Source organism: Loxodonta africana, chromosome 5, assembly GCF_030014295.1.
Source record: "Loxodonta africana isolate mLoxAfr1 chromosome 5, mLoxAfr1.hap2, whole genome shotgun sequence".
Taxonomy (NCBI): domain Eukaryota; kingdom Metazoa; phylum Chordata; class Mammalia; order Proboscidea; family Elephantidae; genus Loxodonta; species Loxodonta africana.
This window is the reverse complement of record NC_087346.1, coordinates 43,458,615-43,476,469: the sequence shown is the minus strand read 5'-3', so window position 1 is coordinate 43,476,469 and position 17,855 is coordinate 43,458,615. Positions and strand designations below refer to the sequence as shown.

At 36.2% G+C, this 17,855-nt stretch overlaps 1 protein-coding gene across 4 annotated transcripts in view; it reads left to right on the top strand.

Annotated features, from left to right (window-relative positions):
- GSTCD (glutathione S-transferase C-terminal domain containing) overlaps window positions 1–17,855 on the top strand; it is a 230,969-nt gene that overhangs the window by 52,370 nt on the left and 160,744 nt on the right. For all 4 annotated transcript variants that reach the window (XR_010322037.1, XR_010322036.1, XM_064285482.1 and 1 more), the window contains exons 4-5: window positions 2,458–2,703; window positions 7,474–7,567. Coding sequence is in view for 2 of the 4 variants with exons in the window: in XM_064285482.1 (XP_064141552.1) it covers window positions 2,458–2,703; window positions 7,474–7,567 (340 nt within the window). In the remaining 2 variants the exon portion in view is untranslated. The remainder of the gene's footprint in view (window positions 1–2,457; window positions 2,704–7,473; window positions 7,568–17,855) is intronic.

Here is a 17,855-nt window from a genome sequence, read left to right as displayed (position 1 = left end):
CTAATGATTGAGAGCATTTTCTCATGTATCTGTTAGCTGCCTGAATATCTTCTTCAGTGAAGTTCGTGTTCATATCCTTTGCCCAATTTTTAATCGGGTTGTTTGTCTTTTTGTGGTTGAGTTTTAACAGCATCATATAGATTTTAGAGATCAGGTGCTGGTCGGAGATGTCATAGCTGAAAATTTTTTCCCAATCTGTAGGTGGTCTTTTTACTCTTTTGGTGAAGTCTTTAGATGAGCATAGGTGTTTGATTTTTAGGAGCTCCCAGATATCTGGTTTCTCTTTGTCATTTTTAATGTTTTGTATTCTGTTTATGCCTTGTATTAGGGCTCCTAACGTCCCTATTTTTTCTTCCATGATCTTTATCGTTTTAGTCTTTATGTTTAGGTCTTTGATCCACTTGGAGTTAGTTTTTGTGCATGGTGTGAGGTATGGGTCCTGTTTCATTCTTTTGCAAATGGATATCCAGTTATGCCAGCACCATTTGTTAAAAAGACTACCTTTTCCCCAGTTAACAGACACTGGGCCTTTGTCAAATATCAGCTGCTCATATGTGGATGGATTTATATCTGGGTTCTCAATTCTGTTCCATTGGTCTATGTGTCTGTTGTTGTACCAGTACCAGGCTGTTTTGACTACTGTGGCTGTATGATACATTCTAAAATCAGGTAGAGTGAGGCCTCCCACTTTCTTCTCCTTTTTCAGTAATGCTTTACTTATCCAGGACTTCTTTCCCTTCCATATGAAGTTGGTGATTTGTTTCTCCATCACATTAAAAAATGTCGTTGGAATTTGGATCAGAAGTGCATTGTATATATAGATGGCTTTTGGTAGAATAGACATTTTTACCATGTTAAGTCTTCCTATCCATGAGCAAGGTATGTTTTTCCACTTATGTAGGTCCCTTTTAGTTTCTTGCACTAGTACTTTGTAGTTTTCTTTGTATACGTCTTTTACATCTTTGGTAAGATTTATTCCTAAGTATTTGATCTTCTTGGGGGCTACTGTGAATGATATTGATTTGGTGATTTCCTCTTCGATGTTCTTTTTGTTGATGTAGAGGAATCCAAGTGATTTTTGTATGTTTATCTTGTAACCTGAAACTCTGCCAAACTCTTCCATTAGTTTCAGTAGTTTTCTTGAGGATTCCTTAGGGTTTTCTGTGTATAAGATCGTGTCATTTGCAAATGGAGATAATTTTACTTTTTCCTTGCCAATTCAGATGTCCTTTATTTCTTTGTCTAGCCTAATTGCTCTGACTAGGACCTCTAGCACAAAGTTGAATAAGAGCTGTGATAAAGGTTATCCTGAAAATTCTTTTACACTTCAAATTTCTAACTCAAAGTGTTTTGGTGAACTCATACATTAATTCATGTACAGTAATGGAAATGATATTAACCCCAGATGCAAGACTTGCCCCAATTTTTATGTTGTGAAATGAATGATAATACCTCAGAGAAATTATATGAATGGCAAATAAGCACATGAAAAGATGCTCAACATCATTAGTTATAGGGAAATGCAAATTAAAATCACAATGAGATTCTTCTGCACACCCACTAGAATGGCTAAAATAAAAAAGACTGACCATACCAAGTGCTAAGAAGGATGTAGAGAAACTGCAACCTTCGTACATTGCTAGTAGGAATATAAAATTGTACCCGAAAAAACCAAACTCATTGCTGTCAAGTCGATTTTGATTCATAGTGACCCTATAGGACAGAGTAGAACTGCCCCATAGGGTTTCCAAGGATCTACTGGTGGATTCGAACTGCTGACCTTTTGGTTAGCAGCTGTAGCTGTTAACTGCTGTACCACCAGGACTCCTAAAATGATACAGCCACGGGAAAAGTTTGGTGGTTTCTTAAAAAGTTAAATATATACCTACCATACAACCTAGTGACTTGACTCTTAGGTATCCATTCATAAGAAATGAAAGCATTTCCACATAAAGACTTGTACATGAATATGTACAGAATATAATAGCCAAAAGCTGGAAATAATTCAAAAGTCTATTAACTGATGAATGGATAAACAAAATGTGATATACCCACACAATGGACTACTACTCATCAATACAAAGGAACAAACTACTGATAAGTGCAACTACGTGGATGAACCCCCAAAACAAAATGCTATGTTAAAAAAATATATATGCATATTATATGACTCCATTTATGTCAAAGTCTAAAAAAGGCAAAATTATAGAGACAGAAAGCATATCAGTTGTTGCCTGCATCTGGCCATTGGAACAGAGATTGACTACAAGTGAGTACAAGGGAACTATTTGGGGCAATGGAAGTGTTTTAAAACTGGACCTGCTAGTGGTTGCACATCTGTATAAATTTACTAAAACTCATTGATTAGAAATGAGTGTAGTTTATGCCATGTAAAGCATGCTTCAGTACAGTTATAAGCAAACAACATATAATGTGTTTTGCTCTTTTCCCGCCTAGGTAATTATATGCAAGAGACATTCTGAAAAGCTGGTAGAATTTCCATTGCTGGCATCTTGGTACCATAGGATTCAGGAAGTGCCCAAAGTAAAAACAACAGCTTCTAAGTGTGGAATCCAATTTCTTGAACTACCAGAGTTGCTGACGACCTCAAATGAGCAGCATCCAAGTGAGGTCTTGGGTGCAGAGGAGCAAAATGATCCTTCGTTTATAGGAGGACCAAGACCAACTATGACCAAGTTAATGGTAATTGAATTATTAAACTTAAAAAAAAAAAAAAGTCCATATGATAATGTTGGTGAGAATTCTACCGCAACTTTTAGTCATATTTTGACATTATTTATGTTTTCAATTTTATTTTTTGCTATCTTAATCACTTTTTACTAACTATTTCTGCTAGTCTTTTTCATTCATGTGAAGCATAGTAAGTTGGATATTTATAGTATTATGTATCTTGAGAATGAAATCACAATATATGCTTCTGAAAAGTTGTTTGTTTTTTTTTTTAAATAAATTAAAACAAAAATATTCAGGACATTGACCAAGGTAGTATCATACCTGGTCAAGAGTAATGTTTTCACCTGTTGGAAAATTTTGACTCAGTCTTTTCTATTTCAAGATGATAATTTGAAGTTAAAGATATATGATAATGAATAAGTCGATTTAATTTCCAAGGTTTTACCTATATTTAGGATTTTGGAATACTTCAAATTTAGATTTTACTTTTTTCTTTGATTTTAATGCTTTTGTTATATATCTATAATATATTATATATATATAATAAGAATGTGTATGACTGACTTTTCCCTGTTTGAGGCATAATTTGTTTCTAATAGTACTAATTGTAGAAGTTTTTACCAGTAAGCTTTATTTTCCCTACCATTCAAAACAATCTACAAATTGTCTTCCTTAGAGACTAGTTGACTATTTACCTGGAGTGGAAAATTAAGTAATTTTAGCTATTTATTTCAGTTACACTGGAAAAATATTAATTATATTTCCCTACTTCGGTTGAGACATATTTGAGTCCTAAAGATGACAGAAAACTTGCTGATTTAGAAAAGTACAAGAAGACTTTAGTCATGACACCAGCCCCTTTCTTCTTCAGCTAAGCTCTGGTAAAGTCTATTGATAAAACAATGAAACATTACTATAGAGTTTATTTTAGAAGATATCAAGGCCATGTCCAGAGTGTGGTCTGCCTTGATCAGGTGGTTTTGCTGCCCAGGGATCTCTGATTCACATACTGAATGTTTTTAAATAAATAATTAACAGAAGAGTAAACTGCTTACTATTAAAATGCTAATTTTTAAAATTCCAACAAACCCAAAATGTGTCCTTTTAATTCATACTAGTGTATAGCCTTGAAAGAAAAAACTGGTAGTTCAGATTTCTGTGTATGCTTCCAGCTGAATGAAAGGGCGATAAAATGACGTTAAGAAAGATGTTTTTATTTTATACATTTAAAAAAATATATATAAACAAAATGGGATAAATAAAAATTAAATTCAGAAAAAGTAAGTAATTGTAAAAATAAGCCCTGTGTAATAATATAGAAAATATAAAGGAAATCCTGACTTTCTAATTTACAAGTAATGTGTTAGTTCAAAGGAGTCCTGGTGGCACAGTGGTTAAGTGCTCAGCTGCTAACTGTTTGAACCCACCAGTCGCTCCTCAGGAGAAAGATGTGGCCGTCGGCTTCCATAAAGATTACAGCCTTGGAAACTCTATGAGGCAGTTCTACTCTGTCCCATAGGGTCACTATGAATCAGAAATTGACTGAACAGCAATGGCTTTGGTTGTGTTGGTTTATATTAAATTAGTTCAGGCCCTCCAAAAAGCAGACTTCAAGATGAGGTAGACACGCAAGAGGTTTATTGAGGAAAACACTTAGGATGGAAAGTGCGGAGGTAGCTAGAGAGTGCTGGGGGAACCTTTAGACCATGATGCAGATTTAAATCCCTGTGTATGAGAGAGGTAAGGAAAGAAGGCTGGGTTTTAGACTGCAGAGCTGTTATAAGAAAGCTTTAGCAAGGCCAATGAGGAATCCTTCCCAAATTACTTATTACTTGTCAGAGGAGCTCTGTCTTTCTCAGGAATGGGCCTGCCTTAGTTTCCCTGTCATTCTCAGTCATTAGCTTGGGAACAACCCATGTGTGGCCTCAGCTTGAATGTGGTGGTGGATTTCAGAGCCCAGCAACTGAGGCCATTGGTCAATTAGGCTTCCTGTGGTTGAAGATCTGACAGGTACTTTATCATAGCAGCCACCCTTTGCATCACAGTCTCTACTCCACAAAGGTTTTGAGAACAGCTCCTCCAAGTTTCGGTGGAAAATGGGGAGGGAGCTAGAGGAGGCTGGGAAAGCCATCAGACTTCAGTGCAGATCTAATCTTTGTGGAGGAGAGAGGAAAGGAAGAAAGGTTGGGTAGGAAAAGTTCCAACCTGCAGTACAATTTCAAGAGAGTTTCCTCAAGGCCTGTGGGGAGTCCTCAAGTCAAAGCTGTCATTTGTCTCCTAGTAGTGGGCCTGCTCTAGTATCCCTGCCACCTCATTCACTGGGAAACGTGCCCAGGAGAAGTATGGTTATGATGAGAAAGTGGTGGGCGATTTTGGATGTAATAGTTAAGACCTTAAGTCAGTTAATGTTTTCTCCTTAGTCCCAGATTTGAGAGGCACAACTTCGTGGCCTCCACAGGAATTTTCAGAAAATAATAAGACTTTTCATTTGGTATAGTGAAAAGACTACAAAGAGACCAGGTGACTTGGGTTCTTGTCCCAGCTTTGTAGCTAAGCTAACGTTATGAGCTTGAATAAATCAATTAACCAAAGGATCTCAATTTCTCCATCTGTATAGGGGAGTGTGTTAAGCATCCTGTAAGTTTTTTTCTTCCCTGATCTTTTAAATCTTATGGTTATGTGTAAAAGAAGACTGTGACAATACATCCACATGTAAACAAAAATGAAGGCTCAAATTTGAAAAGTTAAACTTTCGATTTTTATTTTAACTCTAACTTGGTAGAATATATTAGATCCAACGATTTTCTTTTTTAACCCAGGGCATTGTTTTGCTCATTACTAATAAAGTTCTCTATTAACTAGTATTTTGAAAGACAATAAATACATACCAAATTATTACATTATATAAATTTCTTAAATTTGTTTGTATTGTATCACAATATTTTGTGCTAATTACATGAGGATACGTGAAATTGGTACTAAGCAGAAGTGTGAAATAGTTAAGTTTTTCGTAGGACCATTCACATCTCATTTTTTTTTTCCTTCTGTTTTGTTTGGCACAACCATGCCAACAAAATCTCCCTTATTCTTCAGAGGTGTTTATTTGTTCATTCAGTCAGTCAAAACAATTTACTTGTGTCTACTAAACATTAGATATTGCTTTGAGTGTGGGATATGTGAAGAACAAATTGAACAATAAACCTACCCTTTATGGTGCTTACATCTGTGAGGGAGACAAAGGAAAAAGCAAAACAAAACAAACAAATGTATAACACATTAGGTGATGATACATGCTGTCAAAAAAATAATGTGGCATAGGGGGATGAAGATGATGGGGTTCGGGGGCCTTTTTAGATAGAGTGGTCAGGAAGGATTATCTAAGGAGGTGATGACATTGAGCAGATAACCTGAATTTATTGAAGATTTGGAGGGAGACTGTTGTAGGCAGAGGATCCAGCTGGTAAAAAGACCTTAAGCAAATCTATATAGAGAGAAAGTAAATTAATAGTTGCCTAGGGCAGAGGGGGATGGGTAGAATGGGGAGTGACTGCTATTACTTATGGGTTTTTGGGGGGGAAGTAATGAAAATATCCTAAAATTAGATAGTGGTGCTAATTGGCTAACTTTGTGAATATACTAAAAGCTACTGAATTATATACTTTAAAAAGGTAAATTTTATGGTATATGAATTGTTTCTCAAATAAAGGTGTATTAAAAAAAAAAAAAACCCTGAGGTAGGAATGAGTTTGGTGAAATGAGGAGTAGCAAGAAGGTCAACATGGCTAGGATAGAGTAGGGGAGATAAAGAAGTGTTAGGTGATAACCCCAAAATAACAGATGTGTTTCTCTTTCTGGAAGCAAGTCAGTTCTCTCCACCTCTAGATCCATAGTCATACTTCTAGGCCCAACAAACTAATCTTTGTACCATTTCTTTCGGGGCCTGGATTCAGCAAGTTTTTATAAAGGAAAGTAATCCCAGGAACTAACTGATATAAAAGAGTTAATGGTTGATTCGCAGGGATTTTCTCATTTCAATAGAGTTTTCTTGGAGATAAAAATACCTGAACTGTGGATAGCTATCCTATGGGCTGTGGACCCACAGTGTTACTGGAAAGGGTTTGTGAATTCACATATATACCATTACGTTGTCTATAGATGAAATAATAAATGCACAAGTTCTAACATGAGGAAGGAGCTTGAGAATTTTTTGATATATTAAAAAGGGTCCTCATTCTTGAAAACACTGGGAACCATCTGGTTAAACTAGAAGAATTCTTTTTCTAGAGACATTATAGCTACTTGTAGAAGACAGGTATGGGTGATGTTTTTGGGTATGTGTTGAAGTGTGGGGGCTTTTTGTACTGTAAATATAGCTCCTGGGCTATGGCAGTTTTCACATATGGAAAGCCAGCCCTTGATAGACATATGCAGACTCAGTTTATGATGATCTCTGTGTGAATTGCTTTTGATAACATTTTTATCCTCAGGTGACCCAATATATTTCTGAGTAGCTTGTTGCTTCTCTGTACTACCAGAAAATAATAAAAAATAGAAAAAAAATGTTACTTTTTATTATCTCAGTAGAAAAATAATAAGAATGTAACAATGTTGTCAAAAAATTCCAAAGATGTTAAGTCTCTTATGTTACTAATTATTTGGGGGGAATTCCTGATGATTGTTACTATTTATGCTCGTCTTTTCTAGTAGAAATTTGGCCTTCTAGACGTAACAGGGTTTTATTAATATATTGATTTGGAAAGGGCCTGTTTCCTTTTCTAGAAAAAAGGCATTGAAGTGATGTTTTCTCCTCACCCATGTCCTACCTGGACCCTTGATTGGAATAATCTTCCTGCAGCTGTGAGCCCAAAGGAAGGTGAGTTTTTTTTTTCCCTTCACATTTTACTCACAATCTGGATATTCTCTTCAGATCGGCCTTTCAATTCTCTAATTCTTACTTTGGCAATGGCTAATATTCTGTGTATACTATTCATTGAGTTTTCTTTTTATTATGAAAAAGTTCATACCTACACATTACTCAGATTTAATATTTTCCACATTTTGCTACATTTGTTTCATCTACTCCTTTTTTGTTTTTACTTTGCTGAAGCTTTTTAAAGAAAATCCCAGACTGCATGTCATCCTTTAATATATACATCTAAAAATTATTAAATCTTCTTACATAATCATAATGCCATTGTCACATCTCAGAAGATTAACAAAAGTTTCTGGATCATCTAATATCCAGTCCATAATCAATTTTTTCCCAATTGTTTAAACAATTGTTTTAAAAATATCTTTTAAAGTTAGGTTTTTAGTTAAATAATATTTTTCATTTCTACAAATTATATTTAGTTTGCTTATTTTTGATAATATTTTCCCTTGTTTACATTTCAATTTTCTCTTTTTATAATATTCATGTGTAGTTATTTTGTATTTTGTACTTGTTCCTCATAGCTGATGTTCATAGAGGTCTAATTCTGCTGTTTGTTGTTTCTGCTGATTTTCACTCCCAGTGTTTTTTTCCTTAAGAGTTTTGTAATTTTAGATAGTGAATTCATTTTTTGGATTATCTAAATCTGTGGGAATCCTGAGAGGCCTGGTTATGGGTAAATTAGTACAGAAAGAATTTATATTTGCTTATGCCAGGGATCTCAAGGTGTGAGAACTTAAATACCACTTACCATTAGCTTTTGAGCTTGAGATTTCTTCAACCTTTTCCATCTGGAGATGAGTTTTATACAAATGAGTTACCTTATCATCTTTCTTTGCTGAGGGGTGGTAGCTATTTTTTAATGCTTCTCTTCATAGAGAATATGCATAGCTTTTCTAACATTAAGGTTTCATGTAGTGATTTGTTCTCTCTACCATGCCAGGGATGAAGGACTAGCGTCTCTACTTTTCCCTGCTGTTAAAGTCTAGGTCTGTATTAGCAAGTATCTTTAGGGCAGCCGTGGTGTCAGTTCAGATTATTATATTGATTTTATATTGATTTTCAGTTCCTTCATTTTTTTAAAGCCCTATGGATTTTTCTTACCCTCAAAAACCCAATTAGACGTTTAAAAGATGCTTATGGAATTTTAAATACTATTTTAGATGTAATTTTTGAATGTTCTTTGATATAATTTACCTTCTTTTTTCCTATTCTCTTCTGTGATACTTCCTAATATTGCCTATATCACACCTATCAGTTCTATTCTGCCAATCAAGAAAATAATTTTTAATTATTAGAAGTAATTTGGAGATTGGTGTTTTATTTGATGGCATTAAGATTGTAATACTTAATACTTCAGTTCTGTCTGATGCAATCTTCTCCATGAGCTTCCTGAATGAGATGCGTATACAAGGAACAACGGGAAAGGAAAATAAAGACCTGCTTTATAGTTAGCTGGGTGTAGGCTACAGGCTGTAATATAGAGAATTGGGCCAAACTAGGGTAGAATATGTGGCTCATCGGCATTCTCCAACATGTTCAGTGTTAGGCTGAAGTGGTCACTGCTAGATATCTCTTCCCCCAAAACCTTAGATCTCATCATGCTGTTCACAGAAGGAATAGAAACCCAAGTTACACCAATATACTGTACTGATTTTCTTAAAACATACAGGGAGCAACCTTTCCTATTAGAAAATGTGGTCTAATTTGTGTCCTAGAGCCTCATCAATTAATTAATTGATTTAGTGAATGTTTTACTGAGAGCCTACTAGGCACCAGATGCTGTACTAGGCTCTGAGCATTTAGCAAAAGTTCCTGCTTTTATAAGAGTGACCTACAGTAAAGATTAGTGGGATTTTTATTTTGGGGAGAAAGTAATTGAAGGAGTAGAAATATAAAGGAGGCATCTTTTCCTTTCAACTTCTTTATCATGAAAATTTTCAAACAAACATAAAAATAGTACAATGAATGCTTGCATACCTACCACTAGATTTAATAGGTAATATTTTGCCATATTTTCTATATAAACACACACATACTTTTATTTTGGCCAAATCAGTTCAAAGACATCAGGATGTGTCACCCTTAATTCTTTTAGGTACATCTAAAAAATAATGGCATTCTCCTACTAAATAAGCAGTAATTCTTTAGTATAATCTAATACTCAGTATATAGTCAATGTTCTGAATTGTGCTGAAAATGTCTTTTATAACTTTTTTTCACCCTAGATCCAGTCAAGGATCCTTTATATTTCTTCAGTCATTTGTATTCTAAACTATACCCACCTTAGTTACCTGATAGAAAATAGATATTTTGGGTTTGTCTATTTATGTTCTCTTAGTGTCATCTAACTTGTTCCTCTATTCCCAGTTGTTGTTGTTGTGTGCCATTGGGTAGGTTGCAACCCATAATGATCTCATGTGACAGAGTAGAATTGCCCCATAGGGTTTCCTAGGCTGTAATCTTCATGGGAGCAGATCACCACATCTTTACTCTCATGGAGCTGCTGGGTGTCAAATTAAAAGACATGATTAGATTTGGGCTAAACAGGTTTGCACAAATACTTCATGAATAATCCATATGTTTGTATTACATCGCATCAGAAGACGCATGATATCTGGTTTGCTCATTATTTATTCTTCTCTTGGGGATTCTGTTGCATAGTCTTCCCCTTTTTACAAATGACATTACCATTCACCTAGAAACTCAGACCAAAAATCTGGGAGTCACTTTTTTTTTTAGCTATGCTAAGCATATTTTAAAATATGATTTTTTTTTCCTAACTCCTCATTCTCTGTTCCCCGAGTCCCTGGTAACCACTAATCTTTCTTCTTGATGTATTTCCCTCTTTTAGATATTGCACATAAATGGAATCATATAATATTTGTTTTTTTGTGTCTGAATTATTTCACTAAGCATGATGTTTTCAAGGTTCATCCATGTAGTGGCATGTATCAGAACTTATGTCTCTTGTGACTGAATACATTTTGTTTATCCATTCATCTGTTGATGGACATTTGGGTTGTTTTTACCTTTTGGCTATTGTGAATAATGCTGCGATGAATATTGATGTACATGTGTCTGTTTGAGTCTCTGCTTTCAGTTCTTTTGGGTTTATACCTAAGAGTGGAACTGCTGGGTCATATGGTAATTTTATGTTTAATTTTTTAAGGAACTGCCAAACATTTTTCCATAGTTGCTGTACTATTTTACATTCCCACCAGCAATGATTAAGGGTTCCAATTTCTTCACATAGCTGCCAACACTTGTTATTTTCCAGTTTTCTAATAATAGCCATTCTGGTGTATGTGAAAGGATAACTGTGTTTTTGATTTACATTTCCCTAATGGCTAATAAAATTGAGCACCTTTTCATGGGTTTATTGGCCATTTGTGTATTTTCTTTGGAGAAATATCTATTCAAGTTCTTTGCCCATATTTTAACAGGATTGTTAGTCTTTTTGTTGTTGAATTTTAAGAATTCTTTATATATTCTGGATATTAAACCTCTATCTAATATATGATTTCCAAATATTTTCTCCTGTTCTGCTGGTTGTCTTTTACTTTCTTGCTAATGTCCCTTGATGCACAACAGTTTTAAATTTAGATGAAGTCCAGTTTATTTGTTGTTGTTGTTGTTATTCATGTTTTTGGTGTGATACCTAAGAAACCATTGCCTAAAAGAAGGTTCCTGAAGCTTTAACCCTATGATGTCTTCTAAGAGTTTTAGGATTTTAGCTCTTACGTTTAAGTCATTGATCTACTTTGAATTAATTTTTGTACATGATGTGAAGTATGGGTTCAAATTTTGCATGTGGAGATACAGTTGTCCCAAGACCATTTGCTTAAAGACACTATTTTTTCCCATTGGATAGATTGGATATTGTAAAAATGGCATGGCGACATCAGACCTCCTCATCTAACTTTACGAGGGGGGCAGGGTAATCAAGATCAGCATTAGCCCAAGGTTGCTTCCCATTAGATGGAGGTCAGATATACCTCTACTCTCCAATTTTTTTTTTTTTTTTAACCAATTTTTTACTAGCCGTCTCTTCCGTGGCACTCTCTACTTCTGTGCTGGGTTGGATAATTTGTTGCAATGGCCACACAGAACTCACAGACAATACTTACAATTATAAAATGTATTAGGGAAATAACAGGTTACAATTCAGGACTAGGGTCAACTTGGAAGTAACATGAACAGCTCTGGATACAGTTCTTCAATCAGGACAGCTTATTCTTGGCTGTCTCTCTTTTGGCCCTTGGCTCTCGGCCTGGCATCTGCCCTGCTTGGGTAAGTGTTACAGAGTTCCCAGAGGCTCCAAATTCCATCAGCAAGCATCCTGCCCGAAGGCGCTTAGCTCTCTCACTTTTTGAGTCAGCAAGCCTACCTCTTGTCAAGTGCTCAAAGGCGCCCCACTCCACCAGCAAGCCTCCTACCCAAAGGTGCTCAGCTCTTTTGCTCTCTAGGTTGGCAAGCTTACACTGCTGGTCATGTGCCACTGCTGTCTCAGGCCATCTTCAGTGTTATAGCTCTATCTCTGTCTCCTGCGTCTAGGTGGTTCTCAGCTCAGGGACTCTGGGTCCAAGGGATAGGTTCTGCTCCTGGCTGTTCTTGATGGTAATGAGGTCCCTCTCCAACCTCTGGGATTGGCTGTTTTTAAGCTAGAAGTATGGCAAAATTGACCAATCCCCTGCAAGAGTTTCATGAACCTTATTTGCATGGCCTCACCTCCCACAAGGGTTCCATGCACCTTACTTGCATTAGCAAAACTGTTCCATCCCCTTGGTGGGCCACAAGCACTTCATTTACACAGCCCCACCCAATCATTTTGTGGAATTTACAACACCATGAGAGGACCATATTAAAGCAATTTACTGCACCACAGACACTCTTATCAAGAATCAATTTGCCATAGATGTATAAGTTTGTTTCTAGATTCTCAATTCTATTCCTTTGATCTATATGTCTGTTCTTATACCGGTACCAAACTGTTTTGATTACTGTAGCTTTGTAATGCATTTTGAAATCAGGCAATGTGAGTTCTGCTACTTCTTTTTTGTTTTTTCAAGATTGTTTTGGCTATTCAGGGTCCCTTGCAATTACATAAGAATATGAGGATTGACTTTTCCATTTCTGCAAAAAGGCTGTGGGAATTTTAATAGGAATTATATAGGCTCTGTAAATCACTCTGAGTAGAATCGATATCTTAACAATATTAAATGTTCCAATCCATGAACACAGGATGTCTTTCCATTTACTTAATTCTTTAATTTTTTTCAGCAGTGTTCTATAGTTTTTAGTGTAAAGGTTTTTCACCTCTTTGGTTAAATTTATTCCTAGGTATTTTGTTCTTTTAGATGCTATTGTAAAAGGAATGATTTTCTTAATTTCCTTTTCAGATTGTTCACAACTGATTTCACGTGGTGGCCTTATATCCTACAACTTTTCCGAGTTCATTTATTAGCTCTAGTGGCTTTCTCATGGATTGTTTGTTATTTTCTATGTATAGTGTTGTCATCTGCAAATAGAGATAATTTTACTTCTTCTTTTCCAATTTGGATGCTTTTTATTTCTTTTTTCTTGCTGTCTTAGGGTGGGTTCTCTTGAGAAGTAAAACCAGTAAAGTGTATAAATATATATAGAGAGAGATTTATATCAAGGAAATGGCTCATGTGGTTGTAGTGGCTGGAATGTCCCAAGTCCGTGGGTCAGGATAGAGTTTTCTCCTGATTCACGTACCCACAGGGGCTGGCAAATCCAAGATTGACAGGTCTGACAGCAGGGCTCTTGCTCATAGGCTGAGAAGATTGACGAATCCCAAGATCAGCAGGCAAGACAGCAGGTAAGCTGCTAGCTCAAATACTAAGAACCAGGGGTCAGTTGAACAGAAGCCAGTGGCAGGATCCAGAGTGAGCAAAAGCCTGTAAGCTTTTGCCAGAAAGTCCACTTATATTTGATGCAGGCCACGTCCCCAAGGAAGCTCTTTTTCAACTAATTGGTTACTTCCAGCAGATCCCATCATGAAGCTGATCACATTAGATCAAATCTCATCATAGAAGTGATGACAGCATCATATAACTGCCAAACTATATCATAACTGCCAAACCACTGAAAATCACAGCCCAGCCAAGTTGACACACAACCTTAATCATCACACTTGTCTAATTGCTCAGTACAATGTTGAATAGCAGTGGTAAAACGCAAGCATCCTTGTCTTATTACTGATTTTAGGGGGAAGGTCCCTCACCATTGAGTATGGTGCTTGCTGTGGGTTTTTCACAAATGCCCTTTACCATGTGGATCCCAGTTTACTGAATACTTTGATCATGAAAGACTGTTAGATTTTTTGAAATGCCTTTTCTGCATCAATGAGATGATCATGTTTTTGTTTTTTGTCCCCCCTCCTTCATTCTATTAATGTGATGTATTACATTGTTTGATTTTCTTATATCGAACCTCAAGGTGACATCTTTGCTTTTTAACACTATGAAGAGAACTTTTGCAGCAGATTTGCCCAAAGCAATACGTTGTTTGATTTCTTGACTGCTACTTCCATGGGTGTTGATTGTGGATCCAAGTAAAATGAAATTCTTCCCAACATCAATACTTCCTCTGTTTATCATGATGTTGCTTATTGGTCCAGTTGTGAGGATTTTTATTTTCTTTATGTTGAGGTGTAATTCATACTGAAGGCTGTGATCTTTGATCTCCATGAGTGAGTGTTTCAAGTCTTCTTCACTTTTCAGCAAGCAAGGTTGTGTCATCTGCATATCGCAAATTGTTAATGAGTCACCCTCCAATCCTGACACTACATTCCTCGTCATGTAGTCCAGATTTTCATGTTGTTTGCTCAGCTTTGAATAAGTATGGTGAAAGGATACAACCCTGAAGCACACTTTTCCTGATTTTAAACCCTCAGTAACCCCTTTTGCTGTTCGAATGACTGCCTCTTAATCTATGTACAGATTCCACATGAGCACAATTAAGTTTTCTGAAATTCCCATAATCTTCACAATGTTATCCACAATTTGTTATGATCCACACAATTGAATGCCTTGCATAGTCAATGAAACACAGGTAAACATCTTTCTGGTATTCTTTGCTTTCAAACAAGATCCATCTGACATCAGCAATGATAATCCTCATTCCACATCCTCTTCTGAATCTGGCTTGAATTCCTGGCAATTCTCCTGTCAATGTACTGCTGCAACTGTTTTTGAATTATCTTCAGCAAAATTTTACTTCTTGGCCAGATAGCTGTCTTCCAGATTTCTTGATATAGATGAGTTAGTGCTTCCATATTGCATCCATTTGTTGATATATCTCTGCTGGTATTCTGTCAATTCTTAAAGCCCTTTTTTTCACTAATACCTTCAGCACAGCTTGAACTTCTTCCTTCAGTATCATCGGTTTTTGATCATATGCTACCTCCCGAAATGTTTGAGTGTTGACCAATTCTTTTTGGTGCAGTGACTCTGTGTATTCCTTCCATCTTCTCTTGATGCTTCCTGCATCATTAAAAAGAATCCCATAGAATCCTTCACTATTGCAACTTCAGGCTTGAATTTTTTTCTTCAATTTCTCAAGTTCTTTCAGCTTGAGAAATGCTGTTTGCATTCTTCTCTTTTAGTTTTTTTGAGGACTAAGGTGCACCTGACCCAAGCCATGGTATCTGCAATTGCCTCATACATGCAAAAGCTGAACAATGAATGCATTTGAATTATGGTGTTGGTGAAGAATATTAAATATACCATGGAGTGCTAGATGAATGAATAATGTGGTAGAATTTGCCATTGAAGCAATCTCGTCCCAGACATTTCTTTGTTGGGAGGTTTTTAATTACTGATTCAATCTCTTCCCTTGTTATAGGTCTGCTGAGATTATCTGTTTCTTCTTGAGTCAATTCAGGTAATTTGTATGTATCTAGGAATTTATCCATTTCATCTAGCGTACAATTGTTCATAGTATTCTCTTAAATTTTTTTTTATTTCTGTATGTTTGATAGTAATGTTGCCACTTTTATTTCTGATTTAGTTACATGTGTCTTCTTTCTTTTTTTCTTTGTCAGTGTAAGTAAAGGTTTGTCAATTTTGTTGATCTTTTCAAAGAACCAGTTTTTGGTTTTGTTCTCTCTATTGGTTTTGTATTCTGTATTTCATTTATCGCTGCCCTAATTTTTATTATTTCCTTCCTTCTGGTTGCTATGGTATATATTTATAATCATCTCTTTTTGATGAATTGATCCTTTTATTATTATTGAATATCCTTATCTTTTATAACAATTTTTGATTTAAAGACTATGTTGTCTGATATTATTATATGCTGTCTTGGTTTCTATTTTAAAGGATTTTTTTTTTTCCATCCTTTCACTTTCAACCTACTTGCATCTTTTGATTTAAAATGGGTCTCTTGTAGACAGCATATAGTTGGGTCATGTTTTCCTATCCATTCTGCCTATCTGTGCCTTTTGATTGGAGAGTTCAATCCAAAAAAAACGAAACAAAACCCAGTGCCGTTAAGTCGATTCCGACTCATAGTGACCCAATAGGACAGAGTAGAACTGCCCCATAGAGTTTCCAAGGAGCGCTTGGTGGATTCAAACTGCCGACCCTTTGGTTAGCAGACGTAGCTCTTATAACGACTACGCCACCAGGGTTTCCAAGTTCAATCCATTCATATTTAATTACTGCTAAAGAAGTACTTACTTCTGCCATTTTGCTATTTGTTTTTGTGTGTATCTTATACCTTTTTCTTATTTCCTCAAATACTGCCCATTTTTGTGTGCTTAGCACTTTTTTGGCGGGGGGAGACAAACAGTAAACATAATAACTAAGTAGATACTGAATGTTGTAACTGATAAGTGTTTTGGAGGAAAAATGGGGCAGGATTGAGGGCACTGGTGGTGGGTGGATTGTAATTTAGGTGGAGTGGAATCATCAAAGTTACCTTCACTGAGAGGTGAAAACTGAGCAATATTGTGATAGAAGTTAGGAATATAGAGCCATGAGGCTAAGTTGGAGAACCGAACCAGGTATAAAGAAAATATGTACAAAGATCTACAGTGGGGTATGTTATTTGGATTATTCAAGGAATAGCAAGGAGTTTACTATGACTGGAATGGAGCAATGAAGGGGGGAGGGTAGTAGAAAAGGAAGTCAGAGACACAGATCATATATAAGGCTAGTATAATGACTTTGATCATTTCTCTGAAAGGAATGAGTTGTTGGAGGGTGTCTTAGTCATCTAGTGCTGCTGTAACAGAAATGCCACAAATAGATGGCTTAAACAAAGAGAAATTTATTCTCTCACTGTCTAATAGGCTACAAGTCCAAATTCAGGGCATCAGCTCCAAGGGAAGTCTTTCTCTCTCTGCCGGCTCTGGAGGAAGGTCCTTGTTATCAGTCTTCCCTTGGTCTGGGAGCATCTCATCTCAGGAACGTCAGGTCCAAATGACGGGCTTTGCTCCCAGCACTGCTTTCTTGGTGATTTGAGGTTCCTGTGTCTCTTTGCTCACTTCTCTCTTTTGTATCTTAAAAGAGATTGGCTTAAGACGCTACCTAATCTTGTAGACCTCATCAATATAACTGCTGCCAATCCATTTTATTACATCTTAGTAATAGGATTCATAACATATAGGAAAATCACATCAGAAGGTAAAATGGTAGACAATCATACAAGAGAATCATGGGCAAGCCAAGTTGACAGATGTTTTGGGGGGACATAATTCAATCCATAACAGAGGGTCATTTTGAGCAGAGGAGTAATATAATCTGAATTGCTGGACCACTCTGACTGCTGTGTTCAGAATAGCCTGAAGGGGGGCTAGATTAAAAAGAAGAAGACCACTTAGAAGGCTGTTATATCATGGTGAGAGATGATAATGATTTGGAATAGAATGTTAACAGTAGAGGAGGTGAGAAATGGTAGATTATGTATATATTTTGATAGTAGGGTCAGCAGGATTTTCTAATGGATTGATTCTATGTGGGATTTAAGAGAAAGGAGAATGTCAAGGCTTACTCCAAGTTTTTTTGGCTGAGCAGCTGCAAAAAGGATAGAATTATCATTAACTAAAATGGGAAGACTAGGTACAGCAGGTTTGAGACGGAAGATTGGCTCAGTTTAGGAAAAGTTAAGTTGGGGTTAGTCATCCAAGTAGAAATATTGCGATGACCAATTTGCTAGTAACAAATCTAAAATACGGACAAGGAACAGGAATATTAACAGG